Source organism: Cotesia typhae, unplaced genomic scaffold (genome assembly GCF_013202065.1).
Source record: "Cotesia typhae breed Kobodo isofemale line unplaced genomic scaffold, CoteBio_Ctyphae scaffold_152, whole genome shotgun sequence".
NCBI lineage: Eukaryota > Metazoa > Arthropoda > Insecta > Hymenoptera > Braconidae > Cotesia > Cotesia typhae.
The window spans coordinates 4,046,243-4,063,162 of NW_027423776.1; the positions used below are offsets into that span (position 1 = coordinate 4,046,243).

Consider the following 16,920-nt stretch of genomic DNA (forward strand, 5'->3'; position numbering starts at 1 on the left):
GAGTGTACATTAATTGATATGCTAGACGAAGTATATAGAGAGTAATTGAAATAACTATTATTAGAAAAGAAAATCTATCGGAAAATATCATTGTAAAATTTATCATAATTATTGTCAACAGAAGGTTAATTGGCGCATCAATTATTTTAAAAAATATATAAGTATATACAGATTTAAATTATATATATATATATATATATATATATATATATATATATATATATATATATATATATATAGATATTATGTAGGTGTGGAGATAAAAATTTTAAAAATTATTTTCAATCATGCTTCGAATAGATCAATAAATTGTTATTTGTTAATGACTTTAAATATTGACAAAATTTGAAGCGTGAAAATTATAAAAAAAAAATATTAGATACTTGCCGTGCAAGCAAACAAAAAGGGACTTAACAATTAAAATAAATAAATAGATATATATTGATAAATTAAATAAATAAATCATTACAGAGATTAATAAAACAAATGGTTATGGCGCCTAACGTAATTGGAGTATATAGAGAAAAAAAATGAGATAAATATATTATATATATATATATATATATATATATATATATATATATATATATATATATATATATATAACAATTGTTTTAAAATATAATAAATTTTGTTTAAATTTTAATTAATCATTTATTGCTAACTTTTTAAGCATTGTCTAATAAAATATTTTTTCGTTGATTTACGCTTCTATAAAATTATTTGATTTTCGTTACATTTAATAATCAATACATGAATCAATTGACGTTGTACAATGAATTATTAAAGGCGTGTGCATGTAAATATTATAAATAATGAATTTAAACATACAACTGAGCACTAAAATATATCACATACATAATTTAGTTGAAAATAATAAAATTTCTCTTATTATTAATAATCAATCAATCATACGAAATTTTTATATTGTATACATACACAAAAAAACGCACATTAATTTACAATATAACTATGTAGAGTCGTACTGATTATATCAAGTAAACTTATATTTCTTTATAAGTGCTCATACTATTAAAACCAATAAATTAAGTTCTATAATACAGTAAATAAATAAATAAATATATATTATATTATATTAGAGATTAAAAATTTTAATACGACATAAATTGTATAATAAAAAAATGTTGTAAGTAGAAATAATAAAAAAATGAGTTGGCAATATTAATAAGTGTAATTAATCGTAATTACGTTGTTTCTCATCAAATTAGTTTTAGGCTTGATTTTATGATACTGTTAAGGCCAATTGTTTTATTTATTCATTAATCTAGCTTAGTATTATTTATATTAAAATATATATTTATATTAAAATTGCGTCGATACATTCGATTAAATTTTCAGGCCTGTTATCACGAAAAACAATATCATAGATATCATTATCTTTCGAATCTACTATCAAATAACTTAATACAAATTTGGCTCGTTTAAGATCGAATAATATATGATTAATACCGAATTCCCATGTGTCGAAATTTGTGCAGGCTTTGTTGTTGTTGATGGAATCGATTCGTTTTTTAATAATAAACGATAAAAAATCGTAAAATTGTAAATAATCTATTCCATGGGATGCTTTTAGAATAGTTTGACACTGAGATTTCCAATTGTCCATGTTATAACAATCGGCTATTTCTTTCATCACAGCTAGTAGTGCTTTTTTTAGTTCCTTCCATACATTTAATATATTACATCCGTTAATCCAATTGTGGTTGATTGATATTGTATCCTCCTACAATGTTTAATTCAACTGAGATTAGCCGATGAATGACAACTTATTAATATTAATTTGATTTAATTTATCAATAAAAAAAATCTAATGAAATTAATTGAGTGCTAATGTACTTAAATTCTTCAACAATTAGTATAATTTTAATCGGATTCAAAATATTTCAATGTTTCTATTAATTACCAAATTCCAAACTTGATGATGCCACCCAGAGGGTACAAAAACAATTTCACCAGGACCTTGAATTATTTCTAAACCTTTATTAGAATCAGACCAAGAATTAATTTGCTCAGGCGAATCAATGTCATACAATAAGTGACCATGTAAGTCTCGAAGATTATTCTCTTCACCAGGTGGAAATAATAACCACCGTTTTTTCCCTACGATGTTCGCTGACCAACTAAATGACGTGAATACATCAACATGTAAAGGTGTCCTGTAAGAAATATTTATTTATTTATTTATTGATTAAAATTTTAGACCCTGAACTATAAATGAATACATAACACTGAAGTTAACAGATATTAAAAATTTTTTTGGAATTTTATAGCAATTAAATTATCAAACAAAAAATTTAATTAAAAAGTTTCACATGTATTGTAATTAATTTGTTAAAAAAATTTTTTAAATTGACAGCTGATCGCTAACTTCAGTATTATATGAAAATACATAGCAATAATAAAAGTAGTTCAACAGTAATAGAAATGATAATAATAATAATAATAATAATAATAATAATAATAATAATAATAATAATAATAATAATAATAATAATAATAAAGGCCATTCGGCAGCCGAAATGGAAGTAGATTTCATAAATAGCGAATTCTAATTATATATATATATATATATATATATATATATATATATATATATATATATATATATATATATATATTAATAACAATTTATATATTTATTAATTATACATATGTAGTAGTCTAATTCTTTAATTTAACAATTTATTCAATTGATAACTATATCTTTTACAACACTCGAATGAAGTTAATTAAGTTTTATAATAATTAGACAATCCCGTAGAATATAGTTATCTGTAAGCTGATACAATAATTAAAGTTTATTATAAGTCTACGTATCAAGGTGGTACTCCGCGATTACAATATTATGATACGTTAAGTATGGGAAAAGGACCAGTTGTCATAAACCACTGATGCGCGTATCTCAGAGGCTGAGGAAAATCTGCTTCGTGCCCCCTTGACTCTCGAGGGTGTTAGTTTTTCTAACCCAGCGGTGTTCTTGGGGTCTCGTGACGTCATGAGCCCCTTGGATGCCGGGGAAGGGATTTTATGGCCCAAAGAGTACGGTGGTTGACGGAAAAATTTGAGAGTGGAAAAGTACTCCCACATTCGGCCTCTCCTGACCACGCAAGCCGTCCTCGGCTTTGACTACCTGGATCTGAAAAATTCATCCAAACAAATCCTCATTAATGACCCGATCAGGGTAATAAAAGTTACAAGAAGGTAACTATCGCCGCTCAATCCACACTCCTCTAGTCAGAGTGATCATCTCTACCCAAGAGCATGAATTGACCCGCAATAGCGACCAAGTGGCGCCTAGGGATAGGATAAGTTAGGATTCTCAACCATTCCAGGGCCTTACCCCGTGAAGCCTTCCGTGTTTACCAAACGGTTCGGTTCACGGATGCCTGTTCAGGATGAGACCTCAGTTAGGTATCCATATACTGAGTTGTCTGAGCCTAGCGCTAGAGTGTACGTCCCTGAAGACTATTGACTGAAGCCCAGCATGACACTCTAACTAGCGGCCAACTGGTCCAACCTAGGCCAGCGTCCTCCGAACCTGCCTTGACCAATGGCCAGGAACCAAGAGGGCAACTGACTCGGTAAAACAGTCCACGCCTAACTGGCCTGGGACTTTCATAGTATTTCCCGACAGTGACAAGCTGCCGGGCTCTCAAAAGTCCCAGAGTTGGCGAAAATAGTCGTGCCTGACGCCTGGAACCTCCATAGTATCTCCCGACAGTGACAAGCTGCCGGGCTCTCAAAAGCTCCAGACTTGGCGGTAGGTGAGATCGAGCATCCACTGCCATGTCTAATTGACCCCAGTGGCTCGGAGTTCTCAGAAAAGACCAGCACGGTTACTGAATCCGGGCAACCCAACTCGTCGTTGGTCCCATGGGAGTCAGCTCACCGTCGAGCATTCTGGAGACCTATTATGGATCCTAAACGCCAGAGTACTCGCTGTTGTTCCGGTCACCCTTCTTGGTCGATCAAATGACCCAAAGGCACGTTTCTGAGACCTGCAAACTACCAACATTGATTAAAAATCATAATCTCACCATAATTTATTCCAGTGCGTTGAAGGATATCCATCTTTTCATCCTGTCAACCGCTACGACAGTCTTTTGTCCCCTGGATTTCTGCATCTCCCGCAAATCTTGGACCTCATATCGGTCATTGGGCAGCACTGCAGTGACCTTGAATGGACCCTTAGGCTTAGCGACTAATTTGTTGCTTTGTCCAGTCGCGACTGGATTGGTAGCAACCACAACGATGTCGCCGACAGTGTACTGTGGTGGTTTGGACCGCTTGGCGTCAAACCTGGCTTTCTGCTTTCCTTGTTCAACTCCCGTAGCTGCTTTTGCCTGTTCCCTCATCTCTCTGAGGTCTAGGGCATCCAACGAGCTCTGAATTGAACCTAAAAGAACAGAATCTGCCATACTGCGGGGCCTGTAACCAAGTAAAAGTTGAGCTGGAGTTTTCTGTGTAGTCCGATTGGTAGCACTATTGATACCGCTCTGGACGGTCTTCACAAATCTATCCCATTGGTCTTCAGCTGCCCCAGCACTGGAAGTAGCTAATGAATTCAGCAACGTGCGATTCATGCGTTCGCACTGTCCATTCGCCCTTGGTGTTGCCACTGCATTGAGGACGTGCTTGATGTTGTATTCTTTACAGAAGCCATCAAACAGCTGTGACGTAAAACTCGTGCCTCTGTCACTGATGATCCTCGAGGGGACTCCAAAAAGTGAAAACAGTTGGGTCAGTGCTCGAATGACCCACTTAGCTTTAACGTCCTTCACTGGTTCCAGAATACAAAATTTAGTAAACCCGTCAACTATAGTTAGTATCTGGGTATTGCCTCGTTTACTTTTAACAAACGGACCCACATGGTCGATGTGTATTGTGTGGAAAGGAAGGGCGACCTTCTCTATGGGGTGTAACATGCCAGGCTTGCGGCCAGAGGTAGACTTATAATACAGACATTGTAAGCATGCAGTAACGTATTTTGAAACAAATCTCTTCATGCCTTTAAACCAATAATGTTCGCGCAGTTTCCCAAGAGTCTTATCAATTCCGAGGTGTCCCTGATCATCATGACACATTTTTACGACATGGAACCGAGAAGCTCGTGGTACTAACCATCTATTGCCGTTCTCGGTTCTCCGGAAAACTACTCCATTCCTAAGGTCATAGATTTCAAAATAATGTTTGGTACTCGCTTGACTATCTCCCGATTCCAGGATCTTCATGATTGTCTCAATGTCGGGGTCTTGTATTTGAGCAACTTTGATCCACTCACTGGGAGTGACATCGATAGCTAAACATTCGATGGGATACCGACTTAAATAATCAACATGCGCTCCTTGAGCGCCAGGTCGATACACAATGTCGAAATTGTAGTCTTGTAGATATACCCACCATCTGGCAACACGTGGTTGTATGTCCTTCTTTACAGCTGTGGCCCGCACAGCACTACAGTCAGTGACTACAGTGAAGTTTATCCCTATCAGGTATACGCGAAAGGTTTTGAGAGCTGCAACGACCCCAAGAGTTTCCAAGTCGTACGAATGATATTTTTGTTCTATTGGTGTTGTTTTACGACTATAATAGGAAACAACTTTCTTTTCATTCCCATGCTTCTGCATGAGTATGGCTCCAAGACCCATTGAACTAGCGTCTGTGTGGACCTCGGTTTCGAGGGTCGGGTCATAAATAGCGAGAACGGGTCTTGTTGTTAATATTTCCTTTACTTCGTTTATGACTTCAGTATGTTTTTCAGTCCAAACCCATGGACTGTTTTTCTTCAATAAGTCTGTTAGTGGCGAGACTTTTTGAGCGAAGTGTTTAATAAATTTCCGGAAGTATCCCGCAAGGCCAAGGAATGAACGTACTCCTTTTACGTCTTTGGGGATTTCTGCGTTTTTAACGGCTTCGATTTTATGAGCGCCTGGACGAACTCCATCCCTGGATACTTCCCGGCCCAAATAGTCGATCTTTGTTTGAAAGAACTTACACTTATCTAAATTGAGCGTAAAGTTGTAATTTCTAAGTGCTTTCAAAACAAGCCTTAGGTTTTTGAAAGCCTCTGCTATGCTTGAGCCTATAACCAGAATGTCGTCGACATACACAAGAGCTATTGTAAATCTCAGTTCTCCAAGAGCAGTGTTTATGGCTCTTTGGAAAACAGCGGGTGCATTCTTTAATCCAAACGGCATACGTAGAAATTCGTAATGACCATCTGGAGTTACAAATGCAGTCACTTTAACAGAGTCTTTATCCATAGGAATCTGGTAAAATCCGGATTTCAAGTCGAGTGTTACATAATATGCGACTCCGCTTAATCGATCGATCTGGTCATCTATATGAGGAATAGGATGAGGATCAACAATGGTAACCGTATTAACTCCTCGAAAATCGATACACATGCGGATATCTCCTCCGGACTTATGGCGAACCACTATTGGGCTTGCATAAGGCGAATGACTTTCCCGAATAATTTCCCCGTCCAATAGTTCCTTGACTAGGTCTTTAACTTTGTTACGCTCGTCGTAAGATAACCGTCGTGGTGCTGAATGAACAGGTGCGTCAGTTGTCAGCCGGATCTTCATAGTTGTCCCATTGGCTTTGCCGATTTCTCTCATGTTGAGCGCGATACAGTCCCGGAATTCGTTTAAAAGATTTACGAGTTTGTTTTGCGTATCTTCATCCACTCCCGGGCAGCAAACATCAGTTATTCCTATCTTTCGCTTGCCGGAGTCAACCATGTGTACTTCAATGGTGTCTCTGATGATCTGTATACCGGCGGCGTCTACGATAGCTTTGACTCGGGGTTTTCTGAGGATGTCGCGGCCAATAAGGATGTCCCTTGATAGCTGATCGTCAGGGACCACGTACGCTTTTAGTTTGAAGGTAATGTCGTTGATCTTGAGCTTCAGTTTTGCTCTCGCGATTGGGGTTACCACGGACTGATTAAACGCGGACAGTGTTTCTTGAGTTGGTCTTAGCTTTAGTCCTAAAGAGCGAGCCTCGCGGTCTCGTATGACTGAACAATCGCTACCCAAATCAACCATACACTCCTTTCCTTGTTCATTCACGACGCATGTTACTATCGGTTTGTTAACTTCGACTGAGCATACATCTAGTCATGCAGATTTCTTCTTCCTGGCTTCATCCCGTCGCTTGGTGAAGCAGTCTTTCTCCGAGTGGTTTGGCTTTTACAATAGCCACACAGGTCCTCATCCGATGATTGCTTGTTGGATTTCGGATTTCTTGGCTTGGTATTATCTCCTCTGGGCAGTTGTAGCGTTGGTGACCAGATTTGCCGCACCCGTAACAAACGTTTCTTGATTTCTCTTCCCGAGTTTTGACTTTACTGGAGTCCCGCGCGTGTGACTTTTTCGCGTCTTTACTCCTATCTTTTAATTTATGCGTAGTTTCATAATTCGCGAGACGCTCATTCAGTTCCGCAATAGTTTGGAATTTATGAGTCATCAAAGTAGTGCGGATCGAATCATCTTGAATCCCCCCAACTACGCACGAAACTAATTTGTTCTCCGGTATCTCGAGCTTCAATTTCTTTAATTTACCTATTTTAAGGAAAGAGTACGCGACAAGATCATGACCCGCGGCGCATTCGAAATTCGCGGCTTCTTTAAATAATTTGCTGTAGTTCGACTCGCCCGGAAACTGCTCGGCAATTAATGAAGAGAATGTCCCCCACGTTAACAGCGAATCATGCAATTCTGTATACCAAAGTTTTGCATTACCTTTAAGCCTGCATGTCGCCATGTAAAGAGTTGTCCGCTCGTCCCATCCATAAAGCCTAGCGTGCGCGCTGACCTTAGCAATCCACTCCGCAGCAGATAGGTTGGTTTCCTTAGGATCAAACTCCGGGATCGCCTTCTCGTTGGTGAAACAGCCACCACTGGGTCTTGGTGAACGTGCTGTTTGTGCGAAACCCGAAAGGACCTCTGTGAGTTTCTCAATCATCAGGAGCTCACTGCTTCTGCTGCTGCTGGCCTCACTGTCAGTCTGTCGGTTATTTGGTACAGGTGGATCTAATCGAGAATTGGAAGAACCTCTCCCCTGAGGTGGTGGTTCACAGTGACGGTGTGGTGATCGGGATCTATGACGATCTTTCCGGTAACGGTCACTTTCATGATCACGGTCCCGCCTTGACCTTCGGTCACGACTCATGATTTTTCCTCTATTGAAAATCACTATTCACCACCCTATTTACTGCACTATTCACTTATATGAGCACGATAGTGTATCCCACTTCTGACTCTGTAGTAGTCTAATTCTTTAATTTAACAATTTATTCAATTGATAACTATATCTTTTACAACACTCGAATGAAGTTAATTAAGTTTTATAATAATTAGACAATCCCGTAGAATATAGTTATCTGTAAGCTGATACAATAATTAAAGTTTATTATAAGTCTACGTATCAAGGTGGTACTCCGCGATTACAATATTATGATACGTTAAGTATGGGAAAAGGACCAGTTGTCATAAACCACTGATGCGCGTATCTCAGAGGCTGAGGAAAATCTGCTTCGTGCCCCTTGACTCTCGAGGGTGTTAGTTTTTCTAACCCAGCGGTGTTCTTGGGGTCTCGTGACGTCATGAGCCCCTTGGATGCCGGGGAAGGGATTTTATGGCCCAAAGAGTACGGTGGTTGACGGAAAAATTTGAGAGTGGAAAAGTACTCCCACATTCGGCCTCTCCTGACCACGCAAGCCGTCCTCGGCTTTGACTACCTGGATCTGAAAAATTCATCCAAACAAATCCTCATTAATGACCCGATCAGGGTAATAAAAGTTACAAGAAGGTAACTATCGCCGCTCAATCCACACTCCTCTAGTCAGAGTGATCATCTCTACCCAAGAGCATGAATTGACCCGCAATAGCGACCAAGTGGCGCCTAGGGATAGGATAAGTTAGGATTCTCAACCATTCCAGGGCCTTACCCCGTGAAGCCTTCCGTGTTTACCAAACGGTTCGGTTCACGGATGCCTGTTCAGGATGAGACCTCAGTTAGGTATCCATATACTGAGTTGTCTGAGCCTAGCGCTAGAGTGTACGTCCCTGAAGACTATTGACTGAAGCCCAGCATGACACTCTAACTAGCGGCCAACTGGTCCAACCTAGGCCAGCGTCCTCCGAACCTGCCTTGACCAATGGCCAGGAACCAAGAGGGCAACTGACTCGGTAAAACAGTCCACGCCTAACTGGCCTGGGACTTTCATAGTATTTCCCGACAGTGACAAGCTGCCGGGCTCTCAAAAGTCCCAGAGTTGGCGAAAATAGTCGTGCCTGACGCCTGGAACCTCCATAGTATCTCCCGACAGTGACAAGCTGCCGGGCTCTCAAAAGCTCCAGACTTGGCGGTAGGTGAGATCGAGCATCCACTGCCATGTCTAATTGACCCCAGTGGCTCGGAGTTCTCAGAAAAGACCAGCACGGTTACTGAATCCGGGCAACCCAACTCGTCGTTGGTCCCATGGGAGTCAGCTCACCGTCGAGCATTCTGGAGACCTATTATGGATCCTAAACGCCAGAGTACTCGCTGTTGTTCCGGTCACCCTTCTTGGTCGATCAAATGACCCAAAGGCACGTTTCTGAGACCTGCAAACTACCAACATTGATTAAAAATCATAATCTCACCATAATTTATTCCAGTGCGTTGAAGGATATCCATCTTTTCATCCTGTCAACCGCTACGACAGTCTTTTGTCCCCTGGATTTCTGCATCTCCCGCAAATCTTGGACCTCATATCGGTCATTGGGCAGCACTGCAGTGACCTTGAATGGACCCTTAGGCTTAGCGACTAATTTGTTGCTTTGTCCAGTCGCGACTGGATTGGTAGCAACCACAACGATGTCGCCGACAGTGTACTGTGGTGGTTTGGACCGCTTGGCGTCAAACCTGGCTTTCTGCTTTCCTTGTTCAACTCCCGTAGCTGCTTTTGCCTGTTCCCTCATCTCTCTGAGGTCTAGGGCATCCAACGAGCTCTGAATTGAACCTAAAAGAACAGAATCTGCCATACTGCGGGGCCTGTAACCAAGTAAAAGTTGAGCTGGAGTTTTCTGTGTAGTCCGATTGGTAGCACTATTGATACCGCTCTGGACGGTCTTCACAAATCTATCCCATTGGTCTTCAGCTGCCCCAGCACTGGAAGTAGCTAATGAATTCAGCAACGTGCGATTCATGCGTTCGCACTGTCCATTCGCCCTTGGTGTTGCCACTGCATTGAGGACGTGCTTGATGTTGTATTCTTTACAGAAGCCATCAAACAGCTGTGACGTAAAACTCGTGCCTCTGTCACTGATGATCCTCGAGGGGACTCCAAAAGTGAAAACAGTTGGGTCAGTGCTCGAATGACCCACTTAGCTTTAACGTCCTTCACTGGTTCCAGAATACAAAATTTAGTAAACCCGTCAACTATAGTTAGTATCTGGGTATTGCCTCGTTTACTTTTAACAAACGGACCCACATGGTCGATGTGTATTGTGTGGAAAGGAAGGGCGACCTTCTCTATGGGGTGTAACATGCCAGGCTTGCGGCCAGAGGTAGACTTATAATACAGACATTGTAAGCATGCAGTAACGTATTTTGAAACAAATCTCTTCATGCCTTTAAACCAATAATGTTCGCGCAGTTTCCCAAGAGTCTTATCAATTCCGAGGTGTCCCTGATCATCATGACACATTTTTACGACATGGAACCGAGAAGCTCGTGGTACTAACCATCTATTGCCGTTCTCGGTTCTCCGGAAAACTACTCCATTCCTAAGGTCATAGATTTCAAAATAATGTTTGGTACTCGCTTGACTATCTCCCGATTCCAGGATCTTCATGATTGTCTCAATGTCGGGGTCTTGTATTTGAGCAACTTTGATCCACTCACTGGGAGTGACATCGATAGCTAAACATTCGATGGGATACCGACTTAAATAATCAACATGCGCTCCTTGAGCGCCAGGTCGATACACAATGTCGAAATTGTAGTCTTGTAGATATACCCACCATCTGGCAACACGTGGTTGTATGTCCTTCTTTACAGCTGTGGCCCGCACAGCACTACAGTCAGTGACTACAGTGAAGTTTATCCCTATCAGGTATACGCGAAAGGTTTTGAGAGCTGCAACGACCCCAAGAGTTTCCAAGTCGTACGAATGATATTTTTGTTCTATTGGTGTTGTTTTACGACTATAATAGGAAACAACTTTCTTTTCATTCCCATGCTTCTGCATGAGTATGGCTCCAAGACCCATTGAACTAGCGTCTGTGTGGACCTCGGTTTCGAGGGTCGGGTCATAAATAGCGAGAACGGGTCTTGTTGTTAATATTTCCTTTACTTCGTTTATGACTTCAGTATGTTTTTCAGTCCAAACCCATGGACTGTTTTTCTTCAATAAGTCTGTTAGTGGCGAGACTTTTTGAGCGAAGTGTTTAATAAATTTCCGGAAGTATCCCGCAAGGCCAAGGAATGAACGTACTCCTTTTACGTCTTTGGGGATTTCTGCGTTTTTAACGGCTTCGATTTTATGAGCGCCTGGACGAACTCCATCCCTGGATACTTCCCGGCCCAAATAGTCGATCTTTGTTTGAAAGAACTTACACTTATCTAAATTGAGCGTAAAGTTGTAATTTCTAAGTGCTTTCAAAACAAGCCTTAGGTTTTTGAAAGCCTCTGCTATGCTTGAGCCTATAACCAGAATGTCGTCGACATACACAAGAGCTATTGTAAATCTCAGTTCTCCAAGAGCAGTGTTTATGGCTCTTTGGAAAACAGCGGGTGCATTCTTTAATCCAAACGGCATACGTAGAAATTCGTAATGACCATCTGGAGTTACAAATGCAGTCACTTTAACAGAGTCTTTATCCATAGGAATCTGGTAAAATCCGGATTTCAAGTCGAGTGTTACATAATATGCGACTCCGCTTAATCGATCGATCTGGTCATCTATATGAGGAATAGGATGAGGATCAACAATGGTAACCGTATTAACTCCTCGAAAATCGATACACATGCGGATATCTCCTCCGGACTTATGGCGAACCACTATTGGGCTTGCATAAGGCGAATGACTTTCCCGAATAATTTCCCCGTCCAATAGTTCCTTGACTAGGTCTTTAACTTTGTTACGCTCGTCGTAAGATAACCGTCGTGGTGCTGAATGAACAGGTGCGTCAGTTGTCAGCCGGATCTTCATAGTTGTCCCATTGGCTTTGCCGATTTCTCTCATGTTGAGCGCGATACAGTCCCGGAATTCGTTTAAAAGATTTACGAGTTTGTTTTGCGTATCTTCATCCACTCCCGGGCAGCAAACATCAGTTATTCCTATCTTTCGCTTGCCGGAGTCAACCATGTGTACTTCAATGGTGTCTCTGATGATCTGTATACCGGCGGCGTCTACGATAGCTTTGACTCGGGGTTTTCTGAGGATGTCGCGGCCAATAAGGATGTCCCTTGATAGCTGATCGTCAGGGACCACGTACGCTTTTAGTTTGAAGGTAATGTCGTTGATCTTGAGCTTCAGTTTTGCTCTCGCGATTGGGGTTACCACGGACTGATTAAACGCGGACAGTGTTTCTTGAGTTGGTCTTAGCTTTAGTCCTAAAGAGCGAGCCTCGCGGTCTCGTATGACTGAACAATCGCTACCCAAATCAACCATACACTCCTTTCCTTGTTCATTCACGACGCATGTTACTATCGGTTTGTTAACTTCGACTGAGCATACATCTAGTCATGCAGATTTCTTCTTCCTGGCTTCATCCCGTCGCTTGGTGAAGCAGTCTTTCTCCGAGTGGTTTGGCTTTTTACATAGCCACACAGGTCCTCATCCGATGATTGCTTGTTGGATTTCGGATTTCTTGGCTTGGTATTATCTCCCTCTGGGCAGTTGTAGCGTTGGTGACCAGATTTGCCGCACCCGTAACAAACGTTTCTTGATTTCTCTTCCCGAGTTTTGACTTTACTGGAGTCCCGCGCGTGTGACTTTTTCGCGTCTTTACTCCTATCTTTTAATTTATGCGTAGTTTCATAATTCGCGAGACGCTCATTCAGTTCCGCAATAGTTTGGAATTTATGAGTCATCAAAGTAGTGCGGATCGAATCATCTTGAATCCCCCCAACTACGCACGAAACTAATTTGTTCTCCGGTATCTCGAGCTTCAATTTCTTTAATTTACCTATTTTAAGGAAAGAGTACGCGACAAGATCATGACCCGCGGCGCATTCGAAATTCGCGGCTTCTTTAAATAATTTGCTGTAGTTCGACTCGCCCGGAAACTGCTCGGCAATTAATGAAGAGAATGTCCCCCACGTTAACAGCGAATCATGCAATTCTGTATACCAAAGTTTTGCATTACCTTTAAGCCTGCATGTCGCCATGTAAAGAGTTGTCCGCTCGTCCCATCCATAAAGCCTAGCGTGCGCGCTGACCTTAGCAATCCACTCCGCAGCAGATAGGTTGGTTTCCTTAGGATCAAACTCCGGGATCGCCTTCTCGTTGGTGAAACAGCCACCACTGGGTCTTGGTGAACGTGCTGTTTGTGCGAAACCCGAAAGGACCTCTGTGAGTTTCTCAATCATCAGGAGCTCACTGCTTCTGCTGCTGCTGGCCTCACTGTCAGTCTGTCGGTTATTTGGTACAGGTGGATCTAATCGAGAATTGGAAGAACCTCTCCCCTGAGGTGGTGGTTCACAGTGACGGTGTGGTGATCGGGATCTATGACGATCTTTCCGGTAACGGTCACTTTCATGATCACGGTCCCGCCTTGACCTTCGGTCACGACTCATGATTTTTCCTCTATTGAAAATCACTATTCACCACCCTATTTACTGCACTATTCACTTATATGAGCACGATAGTGTATCCCACTTCTGACTCTGTAGTAGTCTAATTCTTTAATTTAACAATTTATTCAATTGATAACTATATCTTTTACAACACTCGAATGAAGTTAATTAAGTTTTATAATAATTAGACAATCCCGTAGAATATAGTTATCTGTAAGCTGATACAATAATTAAAGTTTATTATAAGTCTACGTATCAAGGTGGTACTCCGCGATTACAATATTATGATACGTTAAGTATGGGAAAAGGACCAGTTGTCATAAACCACTGATGCGCGTATCTCAGAGGCTGAGGAAAATCTGCTTCGTGCCCCCTTGACTCTCGAGGGTGTTAGTTTTTCTAACCCAGCGGTGTTCTTGGGGTCTCGTGACGTCATGAGCCCCTTGGATGCCGGGGAAGGGATTTTATGGCCCAAAGAGTACGGTGGTTGACGGAAAAATTTGAGAGTGGAAAAGTACTCCCACACATAATGACTTAAAATTTTTTACATTTAAGAATTTTTTATTAACAATATTTTAATCCAAATTTTTAACATTACATTGTAACATCATGAAATAAATTGTCGATTTTTAAACATTTTTAATCTCAATAATTCGTAATTTATTAAACTTAATAATTTTTTTTTTTTTTTTTTTTTTTTTTTTTTTTTTTATTAAGTGGAGTAAGGTTAGATGAAGTGAGGTAAGGTAAGGTAAAGTAAGCCCAAATAGATGATCATGTACCAGTATATGATCACTCCATGTATTTGTATACATATATACACAAATATAGGTATACAAATACATGGAGTGATCGTATACTGGTAAGGTAAGAGAGCCTCAGTATATGATCACGTACCAGTATATGATCACTCCATGTATTTGTATACTTATATTTGTGAATATAGATATACAAATACATGGAGTGATCATATAACTTTTGAATGAACGAACCGATTTTTACGCGGTTGGTGGCATTTGTCGCAGTTTTTTAAGATCCATAATGAATTTTTAAGTTCAAATTCATAAAACTAAAAATTTCGGAGTTATTCTGAAAAAACGCTTTTTTCGGTTTTCATTCGTCAACGATAACTCACGAACAAATCAACCGATTATGACCGGACTGACGGCGATCAACGTGGTTTTTTGATGTTAAGAGCTAATTAGTTTTTGGAAATGATTGATGGAGCCGTTTAGGAGTTATTAAAAAAAAACCACTTTGAAAAAAATTGTATTTTTCATTTTTTTTTAGATTTCTCGAAATCTATCAGTCCGAATCGGTCCAATTTATATTCGAAATCTAAGTTTGGTCAAGCCCCTTCGAATGGCACCAACCGAGATCAAATCGGTCCAGCCATTCAAAAGTTATAAGAGGTTTACATATATCCACACACACGCACGCACACACACACATACATACATACATACAGCCATACAGACACCCTCGCTAGAGAAGTCAGGGAAGCTTCCTGACACCTTAAAACGTCGAGATCTGATAAAAACTCGATTTTTGAAAAATGGGGTAAGAACAATAACGTCCCGATTTTTGAATATCTTCGATTTTCTTAGCGGGAAGTTAAGAAATTTGGACGCGTTATACTTATTAATCAAAAAATAAAAACGACTGCAAGAGTAAAATTATTACAAGAATATGATCAGATATACCAAAATCAAATTTTTTTTTTTTAATTAAATTTATTAATAAGTATGCAATAATAAAAAATACCATGATCCTTTTGGTCCCATATAAACAAACATATAATCATCAGAGAACTGTGGATGGGCTAAGTAGTATTCGTTGAGCCAATCAGATGCAAAATATTTGGGTACTTTATAAAAAAGATCACCTGGATTGTCTCTTAAACAATGCCAATCTTTTAAATATAATACAGGCATGTCACTGGTGTAATTTTTGTTTCTATACTCCTGCCAATAATCCATAAAATTTTCTATCGTCATTTCATCTTTTAGTTGGGCATTGTAGTATTTTATTTTACAATTTGCTACAGGTACTTGACAACTACCTGAAAATAAATAATCATTAATAATAATGACACTGAAGTTGGCAGACATTAAAAATTATTTTAAAATTTTATAATAATGCAAGTATTATAAAAAAAATTAAATTAAAAAATTCCACATGTGAAAATGAATAAAAATTACAAGTGAAAATTATGAGAATTAATTTAGCAGCTATTCATTAATTTTTAGAATTTTTTAACAAATAAATTATGGCAAAAATAAATGAGAAAAAAAGTTTTACATTCAGACATTTTAAAAAATTATAAATGCAATTTTTTTAAAATAATTTTTCAGACAAGATTTATTTGTTAAATTAAATTAAAAAAATTATCGAGTGGCTGCTAACTTTAATGTCATGTGAAAATTTTTAGAATCATTTTTTTATTGTAATTGATTTGTTATTAAAATTTTTAAAATTGACAACTGACGGCTAACTTTAGCATTATTAATAATAGAAAATAAATAAATATAAAAATTAATTATATAAATTTAAAAATTACCATAAAGTTTTTTTAAATGTTTAAAATTAGGCGCATTATTAAAAACCCAATTATTAACGCATGTCCATTGATTGGTAATGCCACTTTTGAAGACACACGGTTCATTTTTAATTAAATATTGCGTAAAAAAATCATTGTATGTTATTGCATCGTTGATTCGAGTATTGCAGCTTATGTTTAGGTCATTATCGTCGTTTAATTTATTATTATTTTTTACAGATTGATTTATTTCTAACAACTCCATTGAACATAATGAACTTTTAGAAAAATTAAAATCTAAATTAAACAACTTAAATAAGTAAACTTTCACTTAACTGTCATTAAATTTTAATTAAATAATTTAATCAAACATTAAATTAAAAATTAATCTTAATAAATCCATTCCTTCAAAATAAAAACACCATCTCCGTGATCTTCACACGTCTCTTACATAAAAAAAAGACATTCCAATAAAATTATTTTTATTTACCGTCGGTATATCAGCATAGAGTGCGCGAGTGCGCAAATTTTCAAAATTGACTGTTATTCTAACCAATGAAAATTGT

At 38.8% G+C, this 16,920-nt stretch overlaps 2 protein-coding genes across 2 annotated transcripts; both read right to left on the bottom strand.

Annotated features, from left to right (window-relative positions):
* Window positions 1-629: 629 nt before the first annotated feature.
* Jmjd4 (jumonji domain containing 4) lies at window positions 630-16,812 on the bottom strand. The gene is made up of 4 exons (XM_074256987.1): window positions 16,376-16,812; window positions 15,580-15,877; window positions 1,925-2,177; window positions 630-1,744 (listed from the first exon to the last, which is right to left on the bottom strand). The coding sequence occupies exons 1-4, from the start codon at window positions 16,617-16,619 to the stop codon at window positions 1,319-1,321; spliced, it is 1,221 nt and encodes a 406-aa protein (XP_074113088.1). The 5' UTR covers window positions 16,620-16,812; the 3' UTR covers window positions 630-1,318.
* Window positions 8,195-15,547, bottom strand: LOC141536464 (uncharacterized). The gene is made up of 2 exons (XM_074256990.1): window positions 13,386-15,547; window positions 8,195-8,773 (listed from the first exon to the last, which is right to left on the bottom strand). Exons 1-2 carry the CDS (start codon window positions 13,813-13,815, stop codon window positions 8,631-8,633), a joined length of 573 nt encoding a protein of 190 aa, XP_074113091.1. The 5' UTR covers window positions 13,816-15,547; the 3' UTR covers window positions 8,195-8,630.
* Window positions 16,813-16,920: the final 108 nt, after the last annotated feature.